We start from the raw sequence: 26483 nt of genomic DNA, 5'->3' as shown, positions 1-26483 counted from the left end.
TTCTTTCTCTTTCTTTCTCTTTCTTTCTCTTTCTTTCTCTTTCTTTCGTTTTGTTTTTTGTTATGCTAGAAATATACGTAGATGTATACAGCCCTCCCTCCAGCCTGAGTAACTTGTGGTATCATTGTTTTCATTGATATTGCCAGGTATGGCCAGATGACTGCAGGAAGCTACTGCTACATTGGACCTCAGGGAATAGTCCATGGGACTGTGGTAAGAAATTGAGGAAATATTTATTTGTTGATAGCTATTGGAGGAGTGTATCTCCTGCAGTGGCTGGTGACTGGAGTGGCATGGACTGCTGTGAGAGGATGTTCTGATTAACAAAGAAATTCTCATTACCTGCTCCTTAAAAAGTTGGTGTCATTCTACTCAGTCCATGACATCTTAAGCAGAAAGCAGACCTGAAGGAATCTATTATCAAGGTCTCAATCTGAGATCACATCTAGCTACAGTAAATTAAGTATGAATTGACCAAAAGGAACAGAATGTCATTTGGACATAGGAAATAAGTGCCTGAGAGTACCTTTAACAGTCCTGCTTGCAAACAGCCATGCATTACAAGTATCTGTGGAAATTAATTGGGAAAACGTGGCATTTTTTTTTTCACTAAATTTTGGTGACTCTAGAAGAAATACCTCCTGATAACTGCTATATTGTGTTGTGTGTAGCTCACAGTGCTGAATGCAGGCCGTCGCTACCTGAAGGCTGAAGACCTATCTGGAAAAGTATTTGTTACTTCTGGTCTTGGAGGGATGAGTGGGGCTCAAGCAAAGGCTGCGGTCATTGCTGGGTGTGTGGGAATCATTGCAGAGGTGAGAGAAATTCTCCTTTTGTTGTCTTCTTGTCTTCATGTGCTGAACTAGAAGCCTCATCTTCCTGATCAGATGTGCTCCTCAATCAACCCTGTCAGGACGAACTCAAAAAAGATACTGCCTTCCAAGATCTATATGTCTTTCCATTGCTGAGCATTTTTCACTGCTATTCTACATCTATCTTTTTGCTCCCTGGGTTGTACTGTAATGACATGAACTATTACTTCTTATGGTTGCTTCTCAAATAATGCAGAATGACTCCGTTAGATAGGCCATATTCAGCACTTCAACTACTATCATTACACGTGTGGAAGGATGTAACTTCTACAGGCAATTCCCATGGGAACTATATCCTCTTATGCCAAAAAGTCTATTAGGTTAAAAAAGTAATAGTTATATTATAATTAACCTTTAATTCCTCTGACACCCTTATCAGGTGCAGTAAAAATACCTGTTAAAAATGGTGGTATGATTCAGTCATCCAGGGTGGGACTAACAAATTTGCTCAGCGTTGTGGTTCTCTGAAGTCAATGAGATTTTGTAAAACTGGGAAACCTAAAGTTGGCTTCAGTGTGAAAATGGTGAGGGTAATTACAAGCACTGATGAGAATTTCAGTTGTATACTGTCTATCTTTGTAGACAACACAGGTAAGTTCTGCTAAGAGTAAATGCTGTCGGGGAGAAGTTGTGTTATCATTTTCACTGTCCCCTGAAGCTCACCCACAGCTTATATTTTCTGTAGAGTCTTCCATCCTGATGTAATATTTCTGTTCCAAATATGTTAAAATAAGCCAGCTGTTTCCTTCTATAAACAAAGAGAATCTAACAATGATCTGTGATTCAAAGATTGCTAATATTTGAGTGATTAGTATAGTGTATTGTAGGATACAGTGGATACATAGATATCTCTAAGTGTCATATATCTGATGCTGAACCTGAACAAATTCTTGATAAGTATTCACATATATAGTTTTCAAGTAAAATAGATTTTTATATAAAGAAAGTAACATTAGGGACTCCTAATACTTGCATATTTCAGCTACTATGCTTATCACAGAACTCTGTTCTAACAAATCAGAAGAATGGACTATAAATCATTGCAATAGTTTTTAACTGAAAATGTTGCTCTGCAATTCTGTGGAAATGGTAGTGAATTTCTTTAATGATGGTAACTATTGAGAAGTAATAAACTCTTCCATGCATTTATTTCTTCATGACAACATTTGAATTCAGTACACTGGGGAAACATTCTTAGTGGAACAGATATAAGAGCCGATCAAAATGCATTGAGTTCTCTGGTAGATAATCAGCTCTTGCTACTGCTCCAGAGGAAGAAAGATTTTGAGAAAATAACTCCAGAGCAGACTAGAGTGGGAGTTTAGCTTTCTCAGCCAAAGTAGCTTATAAAAAGAATTAACTAGCAGACCTCTGCTATGGATGTGCCACTTGCTGCAATTAAAAGGGTAAGAATATGGCAATCTAACCTGTAATAATTGTAAGTTCAAAACATAATGGGTCAGACTGCCTTCGTGGCATGCAGAAAATCTGTCCTACTCTGGCTAGCAGAAATCTTACTCATGGAAATTTAGGATTCCATCTATTTTGTAATGATGGTGCAAAAATGGTTTTATTAGCACAACGTAAGTTTTGCGTGTGTTTGAGATTGCATCAAGTAGTCCACGAAGATCAAATTTATCATTGAATAAATTATTATTGAATAAATTATCTCGTTCAGACTTTGACCCTGTCATCATGAACTTTCAAATGCTAGAATACAAAAGGAGAGATTTCAGTGAATGCTATTCAAAGCAGTCCTTTGTCCTTTTCATCTCCACGGCTGCAGATGATTTTGTTCAGGAGACTGAATATTGCCTGGTTTTTATCTCCTGTGAGATGATCCTTGTCGGAAATGAGTCTCAGGAGCACATGTGGATAGCTATATATATGTACATATTATTTATTTAAGGAACTATTTATGCAAATGGCATTGATGAATTGTGCAAGAGATGTCATTTTGTCAGCCAGGGCTTCCGAAGCTCAGACAGAAGGGATTAATGGTGCAAGTCTTTTACCTCTTCTGTTTGACATGAAGCAGATTGTAATTTTATGAAATAGCTGTGTGGAGGGCCAGATGATCTCCTCTGAGCTGTGCTAAGCTCTCTAGGGTTACACTGGAGGTGACATTAGCTCATCAGTTTGTGCAATTTTTAAAACTGAGCTTTAAAAAAAGGTCCCATATTTGAAAAGATGGTTCAAAGGAATCCAGCTTTGCATGTGCCAGCAAGTCTGAAAGACTTTCCAAGACTGTCAGAGAGGTCTGAAATAAAATATATAAGATGTGGTAAAAGATTTAAATAGATCTGATCTGTATTATGCAGAGCTTTAAATGAACCCCATTCCTGTAATTCATATGGACCATTTAATATCCTTTTCCCCTGTGATGGTTTAAATAATTCCCAAAGCAGCTGTCCCCCACGGCACCTGACTTTTTGTTGAATAATTCTATTGGTAGTGACACTGCTATTATCATAATCTGGGGTTTTGGAAGGATAGTCTTTATTACTGATGTGGGAAGTGATGGAAGGTTTCTCATGCTAAGAATAATTGGGGAAGAAAAGGTTTCCTGGTGTTCAAACAACTCCTGAATACATAACTTATTTAATTTACATATAAATACTTTGTTAATGGGAAATAATGAAATGGAAATGATGGGGGTGGATTATAGAGAAGTAAAAATGCTTTAATGTAATATTGTAAGATACTCAGGTTACGCATTCTTGTGCGCACACACAACGCTCTGAGCGTCTAAGTCAGTTGCCACCACAGAAAATTGGCTTGAATTAATTTTGCCACTTGCTTTATGCCACTGATAACTCATTATGAACGTCTTAATGATGTACAAGTTTGTGCATTGAATCATTAATATGGAATCTCTGCCAAAGCCTCCACAGTTTGTCTATCCATTTATATTTTTATCCAGCCATCTCTGGTGCATACACACAAACTGGTTCCAGAAAAGTACCAATTTGGGATTGAGCTTGTTTGGAGCTTCAAAGTTCAAAGCAAGAGGGGATTGAAGACATAGTTTTGTTTTGATCCATTCCATTTTTCACAGAGGCACCAGCCAGCTGGGACAAGAAAATACTTTCTTCTTTTCTTTCCCATATTTGGTTGAGATTTTCAACCAGAAGTCAAAGTACAAAAGTGAGGGTCAAAAGAAAACCATTCTTTTGTCCTGGGCAGTCTGGCAGAAAAGTCTGAGTTATTAATAATAATAATAAGGTTTACAATTTTCAATGAAAATAATCAAAACAAACATTAAAGATCATTTAAAATTGATGTAAATATATTACCTCTTGCACAATTTTAATGAGAATTTCTGGTTTGTAAAATATGTTTGGGAAGTGATAGGTCAGGTTTTTTCTTGCTTCTAGCCTGAAATAATAGAGAATGAGACTGGTAGAAGTCAGAGATGGAAAATAAGTATTTGAACAATCATCTTAAGGCCAGTGTGGGAGTATTCCTTTCACTCACTTGCTACTTTCTTATTAATTATAATAATAAAAAGGTAAAAGGGACTCTGTGGGTGAAACAGGAGTTTTAAGATCCTCTGTTATTTGTCTTAGGTTGATGAAGCAGCACTTTTGAAACGTTACAAGCAGGGCTGGCTCATGGAAATCTCTAATAACCTAGACCATTGCATTGCTCGTCTTAGGTATGTTTTGTAACATTCAGTTACTTTATCTTTACTCCCTGATCCTTGCTTTACTTTTTTTTTTTTGCATTGTGCTATTTTGGTATGCACAGAGGGAGGGGTTGAAGGACATCTGCTCTTATCCCAGGTCTGCTTTTGAATGTGTATCTATCCTTCCAAACAGCAGCTTTCCTTGTTAGTGACTAGCAATGCTTACAATTTGTCACTACCGGTGCTTCACATAGTTTATATTATATGTTAAATGTCTCAATTTTTTTCATGAATATGCATATAGCAATTACAAATTATGTTACACCTGAAGAATCAACCTACGTAAAGGTCCAAAGTTCTATTGTCTAGATAAGTGTTGGAAATCACATACACTTAGTTTTGTTTGTTGCAGGATAGAATTACATGAGGTACTTTTTCTTCAACCTGTCTTTTTTTATCTCTATTCTAGAGATGCAAGAAATAATAAAATTGCCCTTAGTTTGGGTTACCATGGGAATGTAGTAGATCTGTGGTAAGTAGTATATATGGATATGTTAATGTTCTTGCTTGTTAAGTCAACCCAGGATTAGTTCTCAGACTTGGAAGAGAAGCAGCGTTAAATGTAGTGCTGAGTTCATGACTAGATATTCATGAAAATTGTCAAAAGAGGGATTTTCATCCTTGTGTCCCAGTTTCCAGTTGCATGGGAAATGCATCATCTTTCCCTATGGAACAGTGAATTTCTTAGGGAAAGAAATCACTAAGATTTGTCCTCAGATGAAGAGGGAATTTCTCCATCTCCTAAGCTTTTGCTATTTGGTTAGCCAGAAAATGTCTTTGACTTCAGTGAAAAATAGAAGTATTGAGGCATCAACTGAATAAAAACAATCAGATAATGGATGTAAATTCTAGCATTCTTGTGGCTTTATCCAATGGTAAACCTTGCTGTTACACCATATACCAGCGGTTGAGATTAATCAGTATATGACTGATATGTCATACTGGCATTTGACATATCTGTTGGCAGGGAAATGTAAAGTATAAAAGTTGCGTGCAAATCTTCATCACCATAATTTTCCACTTCCTGACTGCTAAAATAAAGACAGCTTGCTAAGGGCATACCTTCATAAAAAACGCTTAGATGTAGAGCTTAGTGATATGGTTTAGTGGAGGACTTGTTAGTGTTAGATCAGGGGTTGGACTAGGTGATCTTGGAGGTCTCTTCCAACTAATCTAGGTAGGATTCTGTGATTCTGTGATGAACTTCCATCTCAAGAAGTTGTTTACCTGAAAGAGGAGCTTCAATGTGAGATAACAGCTTTTGTTCAAACTTTTCATTCATTCTCTTCCCTTCCCTCTAGGGAGAGGCTAGTGTATGAGCTGGACTCAACAGGAGAGCTGCTAGTTGATCTGGGGTCTGACCAAACTTCATGTCATAACCCATTCAGTGGGGGATATTATCCAGTTCAGCTTGGCTTTGAGGAAGCAAAGCAGCTCCTGTCCACCAATCCAGGGAAGTTCCGGACCATGGTACAAGAGAGGTAAATGTTTTGGTGGTTCATGTTCCAACCTTTAAATTTTGTTGCTCTGCAAGTGATTGGATCTTTGTCTTTTTCGCAAGAAGTTTCACTGAAATAAGATACTGCCCTTCAGTAGAAAGCTGGGGTAGAGATATTGTACCAATTATACTAGCCACTGCTGACTTGTACTTACACGGTTGTTACTCAAAGTCTGGCAGACAAGTCACCTACCCACCATTTTAGGAGTCGTCACTAGTATAGAAAATCCAGACGCCTGGACACTTACGATTTATTTTGCTTCTAAATATTCCTAAATTGCATTAGGTTTTGAACATCCAGGGCAATAAATACAATTCCATATAGACTAACAGTTGGTTTAGGTTCACTGACTAAAGCATAAAACAGCAATTGGTAAGCCAGCAACCCATGTAGCCTACCACATTTCCAGCTGTGGCTGGTGATAGGTTTTTATAGAAGGGTATAACAAGGGGACAAACTTTCCCGATCAGTCCTCCCAGCATTCTGCAACTGTAACTAAGTTCTGTTTAGCATTTTGATTTCAGGGAGCTACTCCTGACTTACAAGTTTGCAAGTGAAATTTGAATTGAATGTTACAAAGGGAACAATTTAGTAAAATTTATGTATAAACAAAGAACTGTGGTACTAAAGCAGCAGACTGTACAGTTGTTCTCAGCTGGTACTTTTGAGACATTATGACTGTTATTTTTCACCTTAAATATTCTCACTGGAGAGCTATTTTCTAGTAGAAGCTAGAACATGGGCAAGTAATCTATTTGATTTTGGATTAGGAACCTACAAGAACCTTTCCAGTTTCCCAAGTCTGTATCATATGGGCTAAGACAAAGATAACAGGTACATTTCTCGGAAGGACTCATTTGTAAGAGTCTGATATGACCTAAAAAAGCACAATTTAATTTGTTAGGCATTGGTTTACCTTTTTAGAGTTCCAAGAGGTTACACCTATGCATGTACAACTCCATATGCAACCATGCATTGACATTAGAACTGGATATTGTGAGAAAGGTATCGGGACAATCCTGGGGTATAGTCTGCTATTGGAAGCAAAGGGAAAACGGGGCTGTTCAGGCCAAGGGAGAGGCCAGAACAGTGACGTCTGGCCATTTTCAATGCTTCTGTCTTTGCAGGCTTTCTCTCTGAACTCTTTGAATTGTTTTGCATGTTTGTGTAAGCTGTTATTACTTTCAGTCCTCAGAGCTGGCTGCACTTCTTTTCTGAAAGATATGACCCTTCACTGTTAATTAATTGTTAATTGCAATGGCTATGAATCAGTTCATGATTTGGGGATAACAGGTGCTACAGAGATCAAAAGTATCTTAAATATCTTATGGGTTTATGCCTGTTTTTTAATTTTTTTTAGTTCCATCTGTCTCCACACTGCTTCCCTGCCTTTAGTGAGCTCCTGATATGATTCTCTTTGATATTTAATCAATCAGGAATAATGATTTCATTCTTTATTTCAGTCTGAGGAGACACGTGGCTGCTATTAACAGACTAGCTGATAAGGGCATGTTTTTTTGGGATTATGGCAATGCGTTTCTCTTGGAAGCTCAAAGGGCTGGTGAGTAGATCCTGGAGTTCTTAGGTGGGAACAAGAAAAATCCTGAATACTTCTTTCCATCCCTGTTCTTTGGTAGGATAGGGTTGGTCACAGTGTTATGCCAACTCTTTAGTACCTCTTGTTCTATCACTGTTCTCTGAGGTCCTTTATTTCCTTTGTGGCTGAAGGAAAGCCTTCATGGGAACCCAGGTGCACTCTGGTTATACATTTTATATATTTTTTTCTTCATCAAGTCACTGACTCTAAAATGCTCTTATAGGTGCTGATGTTGAGAAAAAAGGAGCCAATAAAACAGAATTCAGATATCCTTCCTACGTTCAGCACATCATGGGGTACGTTGGGTAGATCTGGGACTAAAGTACTCTAATGCTTTATGGCTATTGGAGACTTCACTTAGTGAAAATCTGGCAGTGTAGTGTATACAATGAAAAGGACTCAACTACAGCAGTAAGAAATTTGATCTTACAGGTGTTACATCAGATTTAGTCTAATTTTCTTCTACTTTGGAGTAGTGCCCAGTGTGACTTAGGAGGATGTCCTATAAGCTATAAGCATCATGCTCATGTTTTCTATTGGTTTCAGTAGAGCTACAAGGAAAAGAAGAGCCAGATCTGGAGGGACATGTGTGTGACTAGTATAAGACTCTGATGGCAGAGGTGTTTTGCTAATAATTTGTGGTGAAAAGCATGACAAGTCTTGTTAACTTGGTGTAAAAGCTTTATCCTTTTTAGGATTAAAAAGCCTTATGAAAACAGATACCAGATGTCTGAACAGTAAGCTAAAACATTGCCAAAACAAAACTCTTTATTCCTTTACATGAATAGTTGCATTTTCTCTTTGGTTGCATCAATTTTCCTTAAGCAGCTCTACTCAAGAAAATAGCCAAGTTGCTGCCTCAAACTGTAACTACCTGCAAATTCACCTCTAAGAGCTTAAATTGAAGAGCTTGTCTCTTCAGAGCAGTAGAGCATAATTTCAAACCATTGGAGCCTATGTCTGCACTGAACTCAAAACATGTCTGAAATAAGACTCTTTTCTGCCTGTGTCACCAGCTGCACTCCTCACTCAAGCTGTCCATGCACTGCTTGTAGAAAGACCTGAGCTCAGGACATCCACTGAAAGACTTGGTTATAACACCTTCTGACTCATGCTTAGCTTGCCTGTACTACGTGAATAAAAGCTTGAAGGTAGAGTAAGGCACCCACCAGATTCTCTGAAGCTCAGTCTTGTGTGTAAACAATGTGGACAACAGATGAGTCTGGACTCAGGCGCTTTCTCAAACCTACAATAGTCTGATAGAATAGATGTACTCGGAGTTAGCCTGGCTTAAGGAGGCAACAGGTGTAGTAAATTTTATGGATCAGGAAACAAAATTGCAATTCATCTGATGGTGCACCTGTTTGATAGAACTGTCCAAGATTTCTATCAAAATTATAGTCTGACTGTATTTTTACACGCCAGTCAATGGCTGCAGGAAACAGCACTGTTTAATTAGTTAATGGCCCCTGATGCTTCTGTTTAGATTAGTTCATTGAAAATGTTTGAAATTCTTCTGTCTCCAGCTAATGAAAGAAAAGCACTGCTAGCAGCCAGGATAAATAAAGAAAGAATTTCAACCATCTGTTAATGAAACGTTCTCTTCCCAGGGACATTTTTTCCCTGGGATTTGGGCCATTCCGCTGGGTTTGTACCTCAGGTGACCCACAGGATCTTGCTACCACTGACTCAATTGCCATGTCTGTCCTGGAGGACTCCATTCGTCGGGGAGGTAAGACAACATCCCATGCCCCTATCACTGTGAGTGTTTTGGGGACAAAAGTGAACTGAATTGTGTAACATGGCTTTTGGCTGAAACCACAGAAAGCAATCTCTTGCTTGTTCCATGTGAGCTGGAGATCTCACTCTTCCCCAGAGGAGTGTAACTAGTAGGTAAGATGTAAAAACACCATGCAGAAAGGCTATTGATCCCAAAACTATTGTTTCACTTTTGGCTAAGAGCATCTCTTTTCATTTGTTAAAGATTTTGCTGCACTCTGTCACCTTGAAACTTTAAGGCAAACAGTATCTTTCATTAAGTCTCCAAGAGCTTGATAAAGGAGTCAAATTGTTTTGCCCCTGTCTCAGGGGAATGAGGTATGGGAATCTATAGAGGTTTGTAAGAGGTTAGTAAGCAGATCAGTGGCATGAAAGCCGGATTTCATGGGCTTGGTGCTCCATCCAGTGTCATTTATTTGGGATTACAATTTTGAGATCTAAAATTTTTTGCTAGTTGTTAATAAAGTGACAGCTGGGTCTGCCACTTGTGGAAACAGTTTGGGATTCATGGTTGTGTATACTGCTCTAGTATCTAGGAATTACACTTTCACTCTTCCATATCAAAATACTGGAGTTTCTTTAAAAAATAATATAGCTATTTTTCTGTTGTGTACTGAAATCACCAGTCATCTCTCAAGACTGAACTGATGCATGACCTTTGGATGGTTTGCATTGCAAGACTCAGAAATGGATCGGTTACTGTGTGCACAATAGTATGTGGGTGTTTATGCAGATGCTAATGTAAGGCTGAGGAGAGAATTCTCTTCCACATTAAAAAATAAAATGAAATAAAAATAAAAATGGAACTCTTGCATGTATATTATTAATTCAAATTTTAAAATGGCATTTTAAAATCCCAACAGGTGAAAACAGGCTGAAGGGCAATGCTAGCAATGCTATTATTGGATTTGCTGTTGTATTTGGCAGGATGATGGGAATAGGATTTCAAAGAGAAATGAAAACAGAATTTGGCCAGAAAATAAACAGTCATTCATGGGTTCACGTTCTTAACTGTTACACTTGCTGCCCAGTCCCTGTGAGACGTGGGCTTGGACCAAATTCCAGGGTCTGGATATACTCATATACATATGTATCTAAAATGTGAGCCTGCATTTGAATTTTATAAAATAATTGGTTGTGATGGTTGAAAGGCAGCTCTGTGGAATTTAAGTCTATTGTATTCAAAGTCTAAACTTTTGACCTGGCCTTGAACTCAATGTTAAGCATTTTTCCTCTTTTGGGGAGATGAATTTTTATGCTTAAACCTCACAAACTGAAAAAATCTTATATAGTTTTATTTGCTTCCAATTCCAAGGCACCTCAGCTTTAAGCTAGCATTTGTGCAAGAGATGCAGCACTGATGACTGAAGTGTAACTTGGATTTACTATCTCTCTGGCAGCTTGAAGGCTGAGCTGTTAACAACAACACAAATCTCCCAAGAGCAAAAGGGAAGCAATCTCTGTGTTAATGAAGACTGTTCCTCTGCATACACGATGTCTTCTAGCATTTTTTAAAAACCTAAATAAGCACAGGAGCCCGTGAAATACCAGAAGCAACACAGTACCCTTGCCTGATTTAGGAAGGGACTCCTTTTGGGACATTGGATTGAGGGCTGGCAGCAGTTTAGCAAATGAAATACATGGAGCTAATCTGAAGTTAAGCTCTTTCTAGAAAAAACTGTAAGATTTTCAGTTGCAGGGAGGTCTAAATAAAAGGGAGGATTCTTCACTTCCCCAGGGCTAACAGATGAAAACCAACCTGGTTTTCAACACCACAGTTTAGGACATAGAATGACTGTTACTGGAACTGTCTGGGAGAGAGAGATGTGCTGTGCTGAGTGAGATATGTCCTTGTAGCCAGCTTGCTCATCTGGCTACCCTTCTGGTGACATTTTATAGAATTAACAGATGGACCTTTTCTATAAGTCCATGCACAGCAAGGTATAATACGTACATATTCTGAGATGGCTTATAAAAGTGGTAGAAAAGAACTCTTTCACTATTTGGTTTTCTAGAGTAACACCTGTAAACTCTCATGAAATGCCTGTAATAATCTAAATGAATACAACCTATGACATTCTAGAAGATGTTTCCTTGAAACTTCTGAATGGCAGCACAATCCTACTAGGACAGCACAAGCAGATGTTTCATCTTTCACTCCCTGCGAGTCTAAGAGCTGACATGTTAATCTTCATCGCAGTGTTTAGAAGCTCTCATTTGGAACCAACCCATAAAGCCCTGACAGGTCCTTTTAGGACTGTTAAAACTTTGTGGAAGGCCTGCCTCTGCAAGAATGCGAGTATTTTGTATTTCTCTTTAACAATATGTTTAACCCAGTGTAGTTCTAGTTTTACACGCATGTTTGCTGTCATATTGCCTAAATGGAAAGATAGCAGTCTAAACACTCTTCTCAGTTACCTGGCCAATTTCAAGTTAGCAGCGTGCAGTTACTCCTGTCTGACTTTCAAATGCAAGTCATTTGTACATTATAATCTGACTTGAAAATGGGTGAGAGCTGGGAAGAGGAAGGAGACATGCTATCTTGGCATCTGCAGTAATGATTATGATTTGGAGCTCCAGTGCACAAGCAAGTCACTGTGGCTTAGCATGCTGCCACATGCCAGCTGAGTCCTGGTGGCTGCCTGTGTCTCAGGACAAAGTAATGCAATGTAACTTTAGACCAAACTTTGCCTACAGGGAGTAACTTCCTAAACCACTGTAACCTCAGCTGAGCACACATGCACCCTTTGTGGAAAGGCATAACTGATAAAAGCCCCCCAAATTAAGATAATAAGACAATGCTTCTGTGCCATTTTACACTCCTCCCTTTTGTTACTCACTTGGCACAGATGGTGCCATGCCTTTAGAGGCAGCTGGTTATACTGATGTTGCCATGTATCTTACGGATACTTGCTGTATTTGCCTGTCTTTCACTTCAAATATCTTTATTCTTTGTCCTCTTTGGTTTGGTTGATTTGAGATGGAACTGCACAGGTATAAATGAGAGGAGAAGCTGGAGAGCGGTTCAAGATGTTGTATTCAATTCTCAGATAACATCCATGTCTAGACAAGGTGTAGGGTGGATTTACACACAGTTGCTAATCCATAAGAAGTTTTTATGTGCAGTTTGTTCTCTGTAGTAATGTGAGGCAACGTACCTCAGCAGGATATACGTGACTTTGGGTTTATCCTGGGACAAGAATGTTCACACGAGCAATTCACTACAGAGCAATTGCAGTCCTATAAATCTATATCCCAAGCACTGATGTAACTTATCCTCAAGTATATATTACCAGCTGCTTCCGAGAATTTCTGATAGATGCTCAGAGAAGTTATTTACTACCTGATGCAACACTGAGCTGTAGTACCCCGTATTATGGAGTTTGCTGAAGTTACTAATTTAGGAAAGGCTCAGAAAGGGTTTAGGCATCTAGTAGGCAGCAAGCCAGGTAACCGAAAATGAGCAGTATGTGCAGCCCATATTTCAAGGTTTAATTTAGTTTGCTAAAGACCTGAATGGGAGCTATCATTCTAACTGCCTGCTGCACAGCATCTCATACCTCCCTCTAAATATATTTTACCAATTACTGCATTGGCTGCGAAGAGGACTCTATACAGCACTTCATGTGTTGTATATATGTGTGCTTGCATCTCAGAGCAGAATTTGACTTACTAGTGCTGTCAGATGAATTTAATTTAATTTAGAGCATATTGCATTCATTTTTAAAACCTATTTTTTCTTGCTTTCTCTTGCAAGTGAGCACATCTGTGAAGCAGCAGTACCATGACAACATCCGCTGGATTCGGGAAGCTGGCAGGCACAGCTTGGTAAGTGCACAACCTCCTTCAGCACAAGTGATCATTCCTGGTCCAGAACAGTTTCAGATGCTGGAGTGAAAAGTAGGAATGTGTATGAATGAAAACACCGTCTGTAAATACCATGGCTCATAACTAAACATCTCTCCACAGCAGGGGGTTAGGGTGAGCTGAAGCAGTTCTTTCCCTTCACCTCTTCATCTGGAAATGTTAAAATAATACAGCAAGCTGTAGTCTTATATCTGGAGTGAAACAGGCTAGTGATTCATTCTCCACCTGATTTGTAACTACCTTTCAGCACCATTCAAAATGTCCTTTATTTGGCCCAACCTCATTAGGCCTGCAGTTCTCAGTTCCCCTTTCAAAACAGGTATGTTATATTACGGGAAGCAGGATGGCAATGAAACATCCTTTGTTTTTCTTTTAGGGCAGGCTCTCACTGTGAAGCTAACTGGTAATACTGAATGGCTTACATGTGCTCTCCTCATCTGGAAAACAAACTGGTCTGTGGAGTAAAGGCTGGAGAGGAGCATAGCTGTGCAGGACAGATGTTCTTTGACATTCTTTGTCTCTGTATTTCTCTTCCCTTCCAGCCCACCATCACTAGTTCCAAACCTCTGCTTCTCAGATGTTGATAAGGGGTTTGTTGATAGGGGGATTATAGTCTAGCTATCAGGTTGATTTAAAAAATGGGATTTATTGGACAGTAGCAGCTGAATACAGAAATACATCTCACTGTTTGTGCAAGTGGAGATAAAACAGTTCAAAGAGGGGCTTTAATTTCTATTTTCTGGAAGCTGGATGTTGATGAATGAATAATCTGTAATTTCTCCTACAGGAGGAGGCAATCCTGTGACTATATCTATCTGGGGCCTGAAGATAAGCCAGTTGCACAGAGAACCTTATCGCTCTGGCTTTTTTATTTTGCAGGTTGTCGGCTCTCAAGCTAGAATCTTATATTCTGATCAGAGGGGTCGTGTGTCTATAGCCGTGGCTATTAATCGAGCGATTTCCGAAGGAAGGATTAAGGTTTGCCTTTTTCCTCTTGAGATGGTCCAGTAATTGTGTTTAGTATCTGAGACTAGGGTGGCAGGTGGGAAAGGAGAAAGCTTCAATCAATAAGAGGAGAAATGCCTGCCATTTATGTGGGACCATTCTATTAAAATATGCTAGAGGTCAGTACTCCTCTGTATGTAACCAGTATTGTGTTGTGTAAAGGAAGAGATAGGTTTAGAAACTGAAATACGTTGTCCTTTATTTCATGTTGGAAATTTGCCTTATTCTATGTTTGAGCAACTACAGGTACAGTGCACCACACTGTGACTTGCAGAAAACACAAGACAGGGTCTCAAACTCCTTAGCAGTGCCCCAGACATCACACATAACAAGAGGCCATGCCACTGCCCAGTGTTTCTTACCCTCAGTCCCTTGCTTTCAGTCATATTATTACATCTAGTGATTTAAATCAAAATCTTTTCCTTCCCAGGATAGTAAAACTTTTGAAAGATTGTGATACCTGCTTTTAAACAGTCTTCATCAGTGTCCCGGCTGCGTGTATACAGCAACAGCATACCTGGGCATATTTACTCATCTCAATCTCTTTTATATCAAAACCACAATAATTGCTTTATTAAAAGGGGAAAATTCCAGTAAAATTTAGTATGTATTCCAGCTAGGAAAGGCTTGTGTTTTTATTACTCAGAAAATGTTTGTTAAAATATTTCAAATGTTGAGCTGTTGACCTCCTCAGTATTCAAAATGAACATCTCTGCAAGCTAGGCTTAAAAAATAAACCTGACCAGGCAAAGCACTCCCATGGAGCTGTGACTGACAGGGTCAGACTCCCAGGTCCTTCAGATTTTATGTACTTTTTTCATTTGTTCAAATCACCATTCTGCCTCTTGCAAGCTGGGTGCTCATTTCTATTTTCAATTATTTACTAATCCACTGCCAGCATAAAACAAAGCCAGCTAATTCTATACCAAACCATGCCAAGAGAGTGAATTATTCTTACAGAAGCCTAGTGCAAGACCTGCAGCTAGTCTAGATTCACACTTGTTAGTTAAATTCCAAATCAAGAATGGACTTGTTTGAGCTGCAGGAGATAACTACTTTTAATTGTTGCCTTATTTCTAGTCTTGAAGTCTTCCAAAAGAATGAAAACAGTAACACTTGCTATATGTTTGCTGTTGTTCAGAAAAAGAACTACTTGGCTTCAGATGAAATTGCCACATTGCTTTCCTTCTCCCTGTCCTGTTCGAGGATGTCACTGACATTAAAACAAACTCCTGTTACTGTCTATGAAATGATGACTCATGAACAGCATATCAACATTTCTTTGCTAATAAATAATAACAGGGAGAGAAGGAGATTTAGGGGGTTTAGGAGATGGAACAAAGCTGAGATTTGAAATGACTTCAGATAAAGTGAACTCAGCAAAATATGATATGTGGTAACATTGACAGTCCATAAAGGACTCCATTTGCTTGTCCTTGGCTTTTGCAGGCTCCAGTAGTCCTCAGCCGAGATCACCATGACGTGAGCGGGACTGACAGTCCTTACAGAGAAACGTCAAACATTTATGATGGATCAGCCTTTTGTGCAGGTCAGCAAAGCATCTGAGACTTGTCTGTACAGTCAAACAAGAAAATTGCTTTAAGAGAATTTTTTATGCAACATTTTGAAATGTTTTTGTTCAACCCTATAATCCCAATTAATCAGATTTTCTGTGAACTTGACATAGTAGCTGTCAAGAGATAAAGAAATGACTGTAGAGCTAGTTAAATAGAAGTCTAGAACAATGAAAATTCAATGAAGATGCACCAGATTTACTTCAATGTAAATGGAGAGCAATCTGTCTTAGAGGACTGCATCTTGTGCTTGATTTTAATTTTGCACCTCACTCTTTCAAAGAGGTGATCTGACCAGAACTACAGCAGTATTTCATTGGGATGCACAAAATCAGATCTATAGCAGCATTTTGCTTAAAGCAAAATCAAGGACTCAGGAAAAGTCTGGAGTTTCTAAAAGGAACTTTTCTGGACATAAGGGTACATACATTCTTTGCAAGTGAAAGCACAAAAATGGAAATCAGGAGTTCTGGATTATATTCCAAACCTTGTTGCTCACTCAGTGTGACTGTGGGCAAATCATGTACATTTACTGTTCAAAAGAAACCTTTAATTCTGCATACCTGACCTGAGCTAACCAGAATCTGCTTTTAAGATTGTGAGACGGTGCTTTAGAAAAAATAAACCCAACAAATATCAGACTGCAGATGTGAAAAATGAGTGAAGCACTAACTGTGTTTAACCTAAATCTTCCTCAATTTTCCATCCATAAAGTGGAAATGATGATGATAATTTTAGCCCAGTAATGTTTTCACATGCCATGAACTGACAATCATGAAGTGACTTCAGACCGGAGGATACAAGCTGCTGTAGAAGGAGAAATTATGATTGAGGTAGCTGAGAGTATTGAATGGCTTCCATTATGACTGGGAATTCACAATAGAAACAAATTATGGCTCAATGTTAAGGAGAAACGTTCCCTGCTATCTTAAATGGACTGCTTGATGAAATTAGGCTTTTAGCAGTACCTATCAGTCCCACTTCAACATTTTCTGAGTATGTTGGCTGGTTCTAATGTGCCAGATGGATAGAGGCCTGAAATAATGTTTGCTTCTGCCAAGCTGTGAGAAAATGGTGCAGCTGCACAGGGAACAGCAATCCAAATTGAAGTCTCCACCAAAGGACCTAGCCATTTAAGTAAACACCAGACAATGTCCTCAGAAGAGGCCAAATAGAAACAAGGCCTGCTAACACGGCTGTTTACTATGTTACCTGTTTTTCTTTGAATTTTGTGAATTACATGAACTATTTGCCTTCTACATGGGCTTATCCAAATCCTGTTGACCACTGATTTCACTGGTCTTTGAAACCTAGTCTAACTCTGTTTTACCAGATGATCCTCTGGAGGTAATTAAAGAATATCTTACATCTTAGGTCTTCCTCTCTCTCCTCTCCCTCCTTTCCTGTTGTTTTAATGCCACATTTGAGCTAGTTCAGTTGAAGCTGGCTCCTCTCTGGCACACAAGAATTGTTGAGCCTTTGCCTATCTCTTTTTGTTTTGCAGCAAGGACCTCAGTCTGATCCCTGTCAAACAGGGGTCATCGCTGCTCTACAAAGAGCATTTCAGCACCGACATCTGCCGTCAGTGACCTTTAATGAAACCAAGGAGCACAGAGTTATTACGTTGTTGGTCTATTTACCGTGTTCCTTGTCTAAGCTCCATTCTTATCATGCCAGTGGCTGAGGAAGAAATCTCTATGTTTTTAGAGTATAGGGATTTGAATCTCTCCCATTTCCTCCTGACAGCACTGTAATTATGATAATCGGGTTATTAAAGTGACATAATGCCAGATAAAAGATGCCATAATGGGGCTTTTGACAGGGTTTAACATAGATTAGTGCTCAAGTAAACTCATTTTTTCCATCAGAAGTGTAACAACTGTAGGTCTACAAATGTGACTAGTGAGACATTTGCTATGTCCTATTTGTTGGTGTTAAAAAACACGGCAAATAATCTATTGCTCCTGAATTAAATCTGGACAAGTGTTTTTGGTAATTTTACTTTTATCCTTTGTGTGTACCTCTTTTCACCTCTCTGGGTATATCTTTTAGCACAAGTTGTAGTGAACACGAAATTCTAGTGAACACTTCTGCAGAAACTGTGCATTTAACATTAGTCAAATTACATTTGTCTCCTACATTTATTTTTCTTCATTTATTAAAACAAAAGAAACATCCCCTGTGATTTCAGCAGTTCCAGTTTTGAGGGTGAAATTCCTGTGTCCAGAGAATGGCAGCTTGTATCATTTTCATTGTGACTGTGTTCCTAAAATGCAACCCATTAGCTTTAGACTGGTTTTCTGCACGGGGCTGAATTAACTTCGCAGTCTGATCTGAAAATACTTCAGCTCAGGCTCTCCTGAGAACTGCAAGGTATGTAGTTTTCCAAGTGTCCCCTCACTTTGAAGTCTTCTACATGTATGTGTCCAGCTTATTCCACAACTGAGGCACTCCCAAGGAGAGGATTGTATTTCTTTCCACCCTCAGGAGGTACCTAACAACTGAGGAGTGGTATGTTCTTCAGCTTCTTTAACTGGATCACAGATACAGAAAACGAGCCCCCGTAAGCCATGGTGTGAACTTGGCATTTGGTTCCTGCACTGTGATGGGGAAAGAAAGAATTGGAGAATTCTTGCTTGTTCCTACACCCCATAACTCCCCCCACCACCATTCCCCCCCACACACACACACACCGAGGTGTTTTCTATGTATGTGAGAGAAGCTGTAAGTAAATCCTGCTTCCAACACTGCCTTCAATCAGCTATAATCGAGGTGGCACTGGAAGGAAGTGAGCAGCACAACAACAAATGCAGCATGTCAGAGCCCTGGTAACTCCTTTTCTCTCCCCACAGACATGGCAGTACAAAACTTTGTAGGAGATGCGTTCAGAGGAGCAACCTGGGTCGCATTGCACAACGGTGGTGGAGTTGGCTGGTAAGAACTTTTTTCTAAAGCTGGAATCCGAATGCAGTTATTGGTGCTGTGTATGTGTGTGGGGATGAGAGATAGGAGGGGAATTTTACAGAACGTGTGTAATACTGGAGAAGTATGATGGGAAGGACAGGTTTGGGAATCATAGGATCATGGGAAGGATAGGTTTGGAGACAAGGGCTGCAAGGATGTATTATAAGGTAAAGTGTGGTACACTTTACGTGGTAAAGTGTTGTATGAAGCTCTTTTAATTAATGTCCATATGTCAAGAAAAAGTGTTTTGGACATTGGCCACAGCACAGTTTGGAGAACTTAATTTGCAAAACAAGGACAGTCTGCCATGGTCTTTTTGAACAAATCCCATTTCCAAAGTTGTCTTCACACATGCACAGCCAGAGTGTTAGTGGATGGATTATGTTTAGGTTTCCCCTTAAGCTGTATTTAAATCTGTGACCTTAGGACCCCAATATAAATGCCCATGTGCTAAAGTGCAACGAGGGGCTGTTGATACAAAACAGCTCAGGTGCCAGCAACCCCCCCCGCTCTTCTTTCTCCCCTTGTTTCTGCATGGTACCATAAAAGACCACATCTATGCAAGGACTTGACTAAGCACCTTCTTCACGTAAGATGCAGAACTAGGATATATGCCTAGACTCAGAAGCAGAGAGAAATATCATGTATGGAAAGGGAAATTAATCTCATTCGTATACTACTAAAAGGCTACTCTGGCTTGGCACAGACTTAGGGAAAATGAGAGCCTAGCTACGCTGCAGAGTCTTTAACTTGTTTGTTCTTTATGGCGTAGTCCAGCAAAGCCTTTCCCATTTACAGTCATGTCTTCATTTTGTTGTGTAGCCAGTTAAAAAGGGGACAACCCTCTATTAACTACTGTAGTGATCTCTCTCACTTCACTGTTTCATCCAGCTCTGCAATATGCCAACAGCAGCAAACAAAGAACTCGTTGCAGATGTTTTCCTCAGGGACACTTGATGGTACTTAATTATTACTCAACCAGATGAGCTGGAGATAGAAAAATAACCAAGTCAGATGGAGAATTCCCTCCCCTGTACTCTACCTCCTTTGATTTTTCAGTGAAGTAGCTACTGAATAGAAGGTATGCAAGCACAAAACTGAAAATTTGGATAAGAAAGCTTTCTGAGGGCTTAAACACATGAAGTGACAGTCTGACTTTACTGATTTCAGTTGTAACAACCACAATGGTCAGGATTTTATTCACAACTTCTGTAATTCTGAATGGAAAACACATACATAACTACTTACTCTGGTCGTTGCAGTCACAGACTCCAGACAGTAGCAGACTAGATCTATCTGAATGGCTTTAGTTGAGTTTAACCTTTTAAAATATTGCTTATGGAATATAAGAGAAGGAAAACACTTTCTGCTAACTTGTGCAAAATACTTGGAATGTTTTTATGGTGATTATAATTACTGGGATAGCTTAAGTAATTGCTTATGCCATGGGTGTTCTGGGCATTAATGATGCTTAATCAAAATGATCTTATTCTCTGTCTCTTTCTGGCCTCTATAAAACCAATCCCTCCTGCACATTCCTAGCCCTCTGAGCAATCAAACAGACTGGATCAATGGTGAGACTGCCTTGACTTCTGGAAAAACTGGCACTACAGTTTCACTTGTATTGTTGCTTCTTATTAAAACTGCATCATTGGAAAGAAGTTGTCCCTACAGGCAGAGGAAAGGTGATGTCATTTATGTAATGAATTGGGAAATTAGCATGTGGCTATTCACTGAAATCAAAATATCCATGGAAAAGTAGGGCTTGATTATCCTCTTCACCAGTCCCTATGGCTGCCTAGTGACTTGTCATTGTGGAACAGTGTCTGCTCACCTTGTTCTCAGGAGTAGTCTTAGCCCTCTGTGATTAAATTACTGTGCTTCAGTGAAGAATGCGGAGCCTGAAAATTAGTCCTGTCTCTGCACGAGCTTTAATAAGCCTCCATGCTGAGACTCAGATGCAGTAACAATGTCGTGTCATTAGATGCCGTGGTCTGCAGAGCCCCGAAAGCCAAGGCACGACAGGTGGTTCTGCTTGGTTTAACTAATCACGGCACCACCCGGGCTAGTTAAAGCACTCTACCCCTCTGCCTTCTCAGGAGAGAGAGGGGAATAATTTAAAGGTGGGAAAAGAAGAAAAACCATCCCCCAACCATTATAAATGACTTTCTTTGCCTGAAAGACAGATGCTTTTAGGTTTTAGGACTGCTTTGCTTTCTCTCTGGGGAGGTAAAAATTCAGCTGACTTGTTGTAAAGAAATCTCTGTGTGCCTTCTTGTCAGCTGACTTGGAAATGCGAAGCATGTAAAGGCTTATATTTATAAGCAATAAACATTTTTAAATAAACATACATATGATTAGAAGGAAATGAAGTTGCCATTGTACTGTTTTTGTTCAGGGAGATCAGAAATAGCATTTGCACTGTGCCAAGCTCCCCGTCCTCCTTGCAGAGGCTGGGCTTGCCTGGAGCTGTTGACAGATCTGCTGTGTCTTCTTTCTGAGACTGGAGAGATTTTTTTACCTGCTCTGACATTCTGCACAATAGCCTGCTGGGGCAAACAGAAAAAAGCAGGATTAATATTTAGCTGGAATCTGCATCATGTGCTGTTGTAGAGATTTAAGATTAACATGGTCTTGACTATAATTACAGCAAATGAATGTTACTCACTTCTTGCTGCCTCTTTATTTTGTAGGAGAATACGTATTAGCATGGAGCCTGGGTAGCCTATAGTAACAAAAAGGCAGAAGTAATTTAAGAATTGAACTGAGCTGTTGACAGTGTGACATCTTGTTTGTGAGAGAGGCCTTGTTTTCTTTGATCACCTTAGAAGGAGACATCTGGAAATTATAGGAGGTAGCTTAGGTCAAAATGCCACATGTTTCTTTAATTACCTGAAAATATGACCCAATGCTAATGAAGGCAGAGAGTTCCCCTTTAAAAGTGAGAGATTTTGCTAGAAAATCCATCCTAACAAATGTTGGCATCTAATTTCTGAGTGATTTTTAGACAGTAGGACAGATTCTGATGAATAATTCTGATTTACACTGGGGTAACTCTGTGGAAATTGATGGAGAGACTTCGAATTTATGGAGTGCAAGTGAGATCAGACGCTCACTGCTGATGCCTGAGCTTCAAAGGATGCTCTTTGGGATGCTGTGCACAGAGGGAATCTCTGCCACTGACAGAACATCATCTGTCAGTGTGAAAAATCTTTATAAAGCACCAATCTAGAGGTCTCATCTTATTGTCTGAAATCATCAGTAGGCTGTCCTGAGGTGTGATCATGCAATGATCCCGATTACATTGTGATGCTATAACTGCTGTTTGTAAGTGTACTCTAGGCTTATACTTTGACAGTAAAGAAAGACTAGTGAGAATTTGGTCTCTGTACACAGAAGAAGCAGAATGTTGTGAGGTAACTGGCCCTGATCTTCATACAGTGACAGCTGTAATGTTGTAGTCCAATCTGGTCACCTCTTTTGGAGAAGATAGTAACATGAGCCATTCAAAAAGTAGAGTTTGCAAGAAATACAAATGTTTGGATGCTTGTTTTCATCCCAAAATGAGACCTAGAGCAGCGTTAATGAAAGATTTCACACAGTAAGAAGATCCTGGGAATTAAATTCCAAACTGAAACATGTTGAGTGTCAATCAAAATGAAATGTTTTTATTTTGAATGTCAGAGCTTAGGATATTCAAACATCTCAGTTAAAACATGATTTTGTTTCAGATTTTCCTGCTAAAGATAAGAAAGTGATTAATCTTCTGATATTCAGCTATGACAAATGTTTGTTGGAAAAAAAATAAAAAAAAAAAGGTTTTATTTGTAATAGCAATATATCTAACAATGGCAAAGTGGAGGGAGTTCCAATAATGGGTAGAATCATTGTGAGACCTGAAGCTCTGAGTTCCTTCCTCAGCTATGTGATAAGGTCCTACTTACCACACAGGTAGTGTATATAACCAATGAAAGGGAATTAACATCATGTAACTAAAAACATAACATTGAAAAGGGGAAAAATGTGAGTTTTAGTTTCACAAAGCAGATCAAGATTGTTGAGGCTCCAGTCCAACTTGATTTTTTCCTATTTCCTGAGAAGCAAAAGTTACTGCTGGAAAATATACAGTAAGAAATATTTTTTTCTGAACACCTAACTCCTGCCTGATTCATGGGTATCTCCGAAGTTATTCTAAGTAAATTTAGTGAATATACTAATTCTATTAACTATAAAACACTGAGGACAAAATCCTGCCTCCAGGACCTTCGTTAGTAGTCTCTCATACCACATGTTGCTTTGCTGTAAAACATGCCCCATCTCACACATTGCTGATGCTGAGTTATAATGCTAGATGTCTCTTACAGATTTACAGCAATAGGTAATTTTCAAACTGTATTCTCCATGATTCACCATATGCAACAAAACAGGAACTTGAGCAGACCAGATTTTGAAGTGAGACAAGATGTTTTTCTCTGTGTTTTCCCTGTCCTTTTGAAACCAGACTGGTATTTCTCCCAAGTATAGTCTGTTAGTTTGGAGCATGTTTCTGTTCTTCTTCTGCCAATAAGCCTGCTTCCTGAAAAGTTGGCACTGGTGTCTTTTAAACATCTACGTATCTCATACAAAATGAATGACAGCTTTTGAAATGATCAAGGCAGATGTGCATTAAGCAGTGGTTAACACTTTTTTTAATTAGAGATGCTCTCTCATTTGTCTTGAGAGAATATAAATAGATCCATCTGTCTGCTTCAGTAAGTACACAATCCTCGTCACGATCCTAAGTATATGGCAGGCTGTAGTGTAGCAAATGTGAACAGCTTAACCTTCAAAAATACCCTGTGACAGGTAATTCTCTAGTCCATCAGAAGTGCTAATCTTTACTTGTTTCTAGAGCCAGTACAGAGTGCAGTTCCCAGGAAGCACAGCATAAGCTTAGTTTTTGGCACTCCTGCTTGAAGGAGATGCTGACTGCTAACGGCTCTTTACAGGAAAGGTAGAATAGGTTTTATGCAGCTCAGGAAACTAGTGTCGTGTCCCCCACCCCCCCCCCCTTTTTTTTTTTTTTAAGTATAAAAGAGGTCACTGTAAGTTCCTCTTATCCAGTGTAATTTCTGTTTTCATCCTTCCTCCAGTGGAACTGAACAATTTCAGTCCTGTAAGTTTTGTGGGACTGGCTCCAGTTCTTTTGATTGAATTATCTTATGTTTATATTTTTAGGGGTGAAGTGATCAATGGGGGATTTGGCCTGGTTTTGGATGGGTCCACAGAGGCTGAAGAACGAGCTAAGATGATGCTCAGCTGGGATGTTTCCAATGGAGTAAGCAAAACTCACTATATGCATTCACTTTAACATCTTCCTAACTTCTAGGTACCATGAAAGGCTTGTGCAGCCTTTGCTACCGTTAGAGCTTTTGTCTTCATTAGTGTCCAGATAGATCCTGTTTTGATTTAGTACTGTGATTTCCATCTCTGAAGCGGCCAAGATTGCTTTTTGCAGTTCCAAATATTCATGAAAATGAAGTAGCTATTTAAAAATCACCTCCGAAATCAGTAAGGAAACTAGAAACTGGCAGAGTTGAAAGATTTATTGTAATGAAATTAGGTGCCAGTGTTTGCACAAATATTGCATAAGATGGGATGTGGCATGAGAAATGTACGATTTTTACACTCATTGATTTTCTTGTCTAACAGGTTGCAAGACGCTGCTGGTCAGGTAATGACTATGCTTATGAAACGATCTGCCAAGCAATGAAAGAGAATGTCACATTGAAGGTGACTCTTCCCCAAAAGGTGGTAGATGAAGACATCTTAGAGCAAGCCCTGCAAAGTTAGTGGTATTCCAAGTGCAATGTTGTCCTGGCAGAAACATTTGAAACTGCTTCCTTGATATCCTACCTGTGCAAATGATAAAAGCCTTGCAATTGTCTCTTCCATGTGAGTTTGTTTTTGTTTTGTTTTTCCTTGTTAACAGTGCAGGCCTGTATTGGTCTGTGACAGGTCCACAGATGTCAGGAACAGCCTTTTCACTAACATATTGGAAGAGTATTTGCAGTAAGAAACTATTCACTGTAAGAAGATGAACTGGAATTTTGTCCCATTAAATAATAAACAAACAAAAAACACTTTATTCCTGATAATTCAGAATTTGAGGAGACTTCTTAGCTCTGGCAGACCAGACTTTGAATTGGAAATTGGAACTGTGTTCTAATTCAGTCTGCTGCTATCAGCAAATAGTCATGGTATCTAGTAGTCAAACATGTTGATTTGTAAAACAGATTTATTCTTTGGCTGTTGGAGGATGTACTAATATTACATGTGCTGGAATCAAACTTTTCTATATCACCATAAGAACATTTAGTTGTTGCAACAGAAACAGATGGATAAACTGTAAATGGCCAGTGCAGCTTGCCTGTGTGTAAAATTGTTAGCCAAGGAAAAAAAGAACAGAATGTAGTGCCAATTATTTAGGTAGGTTGGGAAGGGTGGTGGTGGTGGAGAACCAGAGGGTGGTAAGTAGTAGTAGACCACTGCCAAACATCTTAGACTAAGGCTTGAAAAATGTGGAACAACTTACGATAAATTAGTGGGAGTCAAATTCTGCTGCATTCTGAGATGGTGTCCTTCTGATGAATCTGATGTGTGCTTTGTTGCCTCACACCACTGAGTTTCTTCTGCAGAAGCGCATTGCACTTGAGCAGTTTCAAAATGCATGGAAACCTCCATAAAATCTAGATCCTGAGTGCTGGCTGACTTTTTCTGATATGAAATAAACTAAAGCATCAAGGACAGGATGATATGGGCTTCCTTCACACAGAAAATGCTTATAAAGGGAGAGTTAAAAAGGTCTTTTAGTCTCCCTTCTTCCAAGAAAGAGAGATGAAGACACAGACCCCAATATGCGTAGATGCAACCAAAAGAAACTTCCTATTTTGCACCTGAACTTACTATTACCTTTCTTAACAGTAGCTCACTGAAGCTATATGGTGTTCTAATCAGCTATGAGGCTAAAGTGAAAACTGAGGCTGTGAATGAATACACATATTGAGAGATACGTATCTATATTTATATGCACGCATAGAGAAATGTTTTACATATTGGTATGTGTACAAAAATAGTTCTCAGCCATCATTAGCCTCACGCTATGTACGGCCCTTGCCTATGGGCCTCATTCTGACAGGAACACAGTGCCAGCGGTCCCTGCCTCAGTGTGCACGTAGTTCTGGATGTGCACTGCTGATTCAGCCTGGCACTCAATCTGCTTGGCATGGGATCCATCACCCCGTGGTGGGAAAGGGGTGGTTACACAGGTAAACCTGTACTGCCTGCTGCAGGTGAGGAGTGATGAGCTGCAGTCCTCTGGACTGTTGGGTCTCAAAAAAGCAAATAACTGTTAGACACTGTGGTACTTAGCAAGCGTGCAGTCTCTTCACCCCTGTATTGCCTCTGGTGCCAGGTAAACAAAGCCTTCTTTAATTTTTTATCAGAAATAAGTTATTTACTCTGTTCACATACTGTGTGTGTCTCCAGATGAATAGTGCGAGTCTGGCATCTGCTTGCAGCTGAACCTTCTGTGAGGTGCAATCTGCAGTTCATTGGAATTGCTTTACATTATGGAAAAATGCACACATTGACAAGTTG

General features: G+C 39.3%; 1 protein-coding gene and 1 long non-coding RNA gene across 3 annotated transcripts in view; both read left to right on the top strand.

The window, feature by feature from the left end:
• UROC1 (urocanate hydratase 1) overlaps positions 1-24778 on the top strand; it is a 38142-nt gene extending 13364 nt beyond the window's left edge. For both annotated transcript variants that reach the window (XM_035337372.1, XM_035337373.1), the window contains 14 exons: positions 147-213; positions 672-815; positions 4442-4530; positions 4970-5032; positions 5862-6041; positions 7523-7620; positions 7880-7952; positions 9267-9388; positions 13193-13263; positions 14182-14280; positions 15757-15856; positions 18734-18815; positions 24063-24162; positions 24537-24778. In XM_035337372.1, the coding sequence (XP_035193263.1) occupies positions 147-213; positions 672-815; positions 4442-4530; positions 4970-5032; positions 5862-6041; positions 7523-7620; positions 7880-7952; positions 9267-9388; positions 13193-13263; positions 14182-14280; positions 15757-15856; positions 18734-18815; positions 24063-24162; positions 24537-24677 (1429 nt within the window). In that variant the 3' untranslated portion in view covers positions 24678-24778. The remainder of the gene's footprint in view (positions 1-146; positions 214-671; positions 816-4441; positions 4531-4969; positions 5033-5861; positions 6042-7522; positions 7621-7879; positions 7953-9266; positions 9389-13192; positions 13264-14181; positions 14281-15756; positions 15857-18733; positions 18816-24062; positions 24163-24536) is intronic.
• On the top strand, positions 18822-20200 carry LOC118173116. The gene is made up of 2 exons (XR_004754022.1): positions 18822-18945; positions 18978-20200. It is a non-coding gene; the product is annotated as an uncharacterized LOC118173116 (long non-coding RNA).
• Positions 24779-26483: the final 1705 nt, after the last annotated feature.

Source organism: Oxyura jamaicensis, chromosome 12, assembly GCF_011077185.1.
Source record: "Oxyura jamaicensis isolate SHBP4307 breed ruddy duck chromosome 12, BPBGC_Ojam_1.0, whole genome shotgun sequence".
Taxonomy (NCBI): domain Eukaryota; kingdom Metazoa; phylum Chordata; class Aves; order Anseriformes; family Anatidae; genus Oxyura; species Oxyura jamaicensis.
This window is presented reverse-complemented; position numbering and strand designations above follow the sequence as displayed.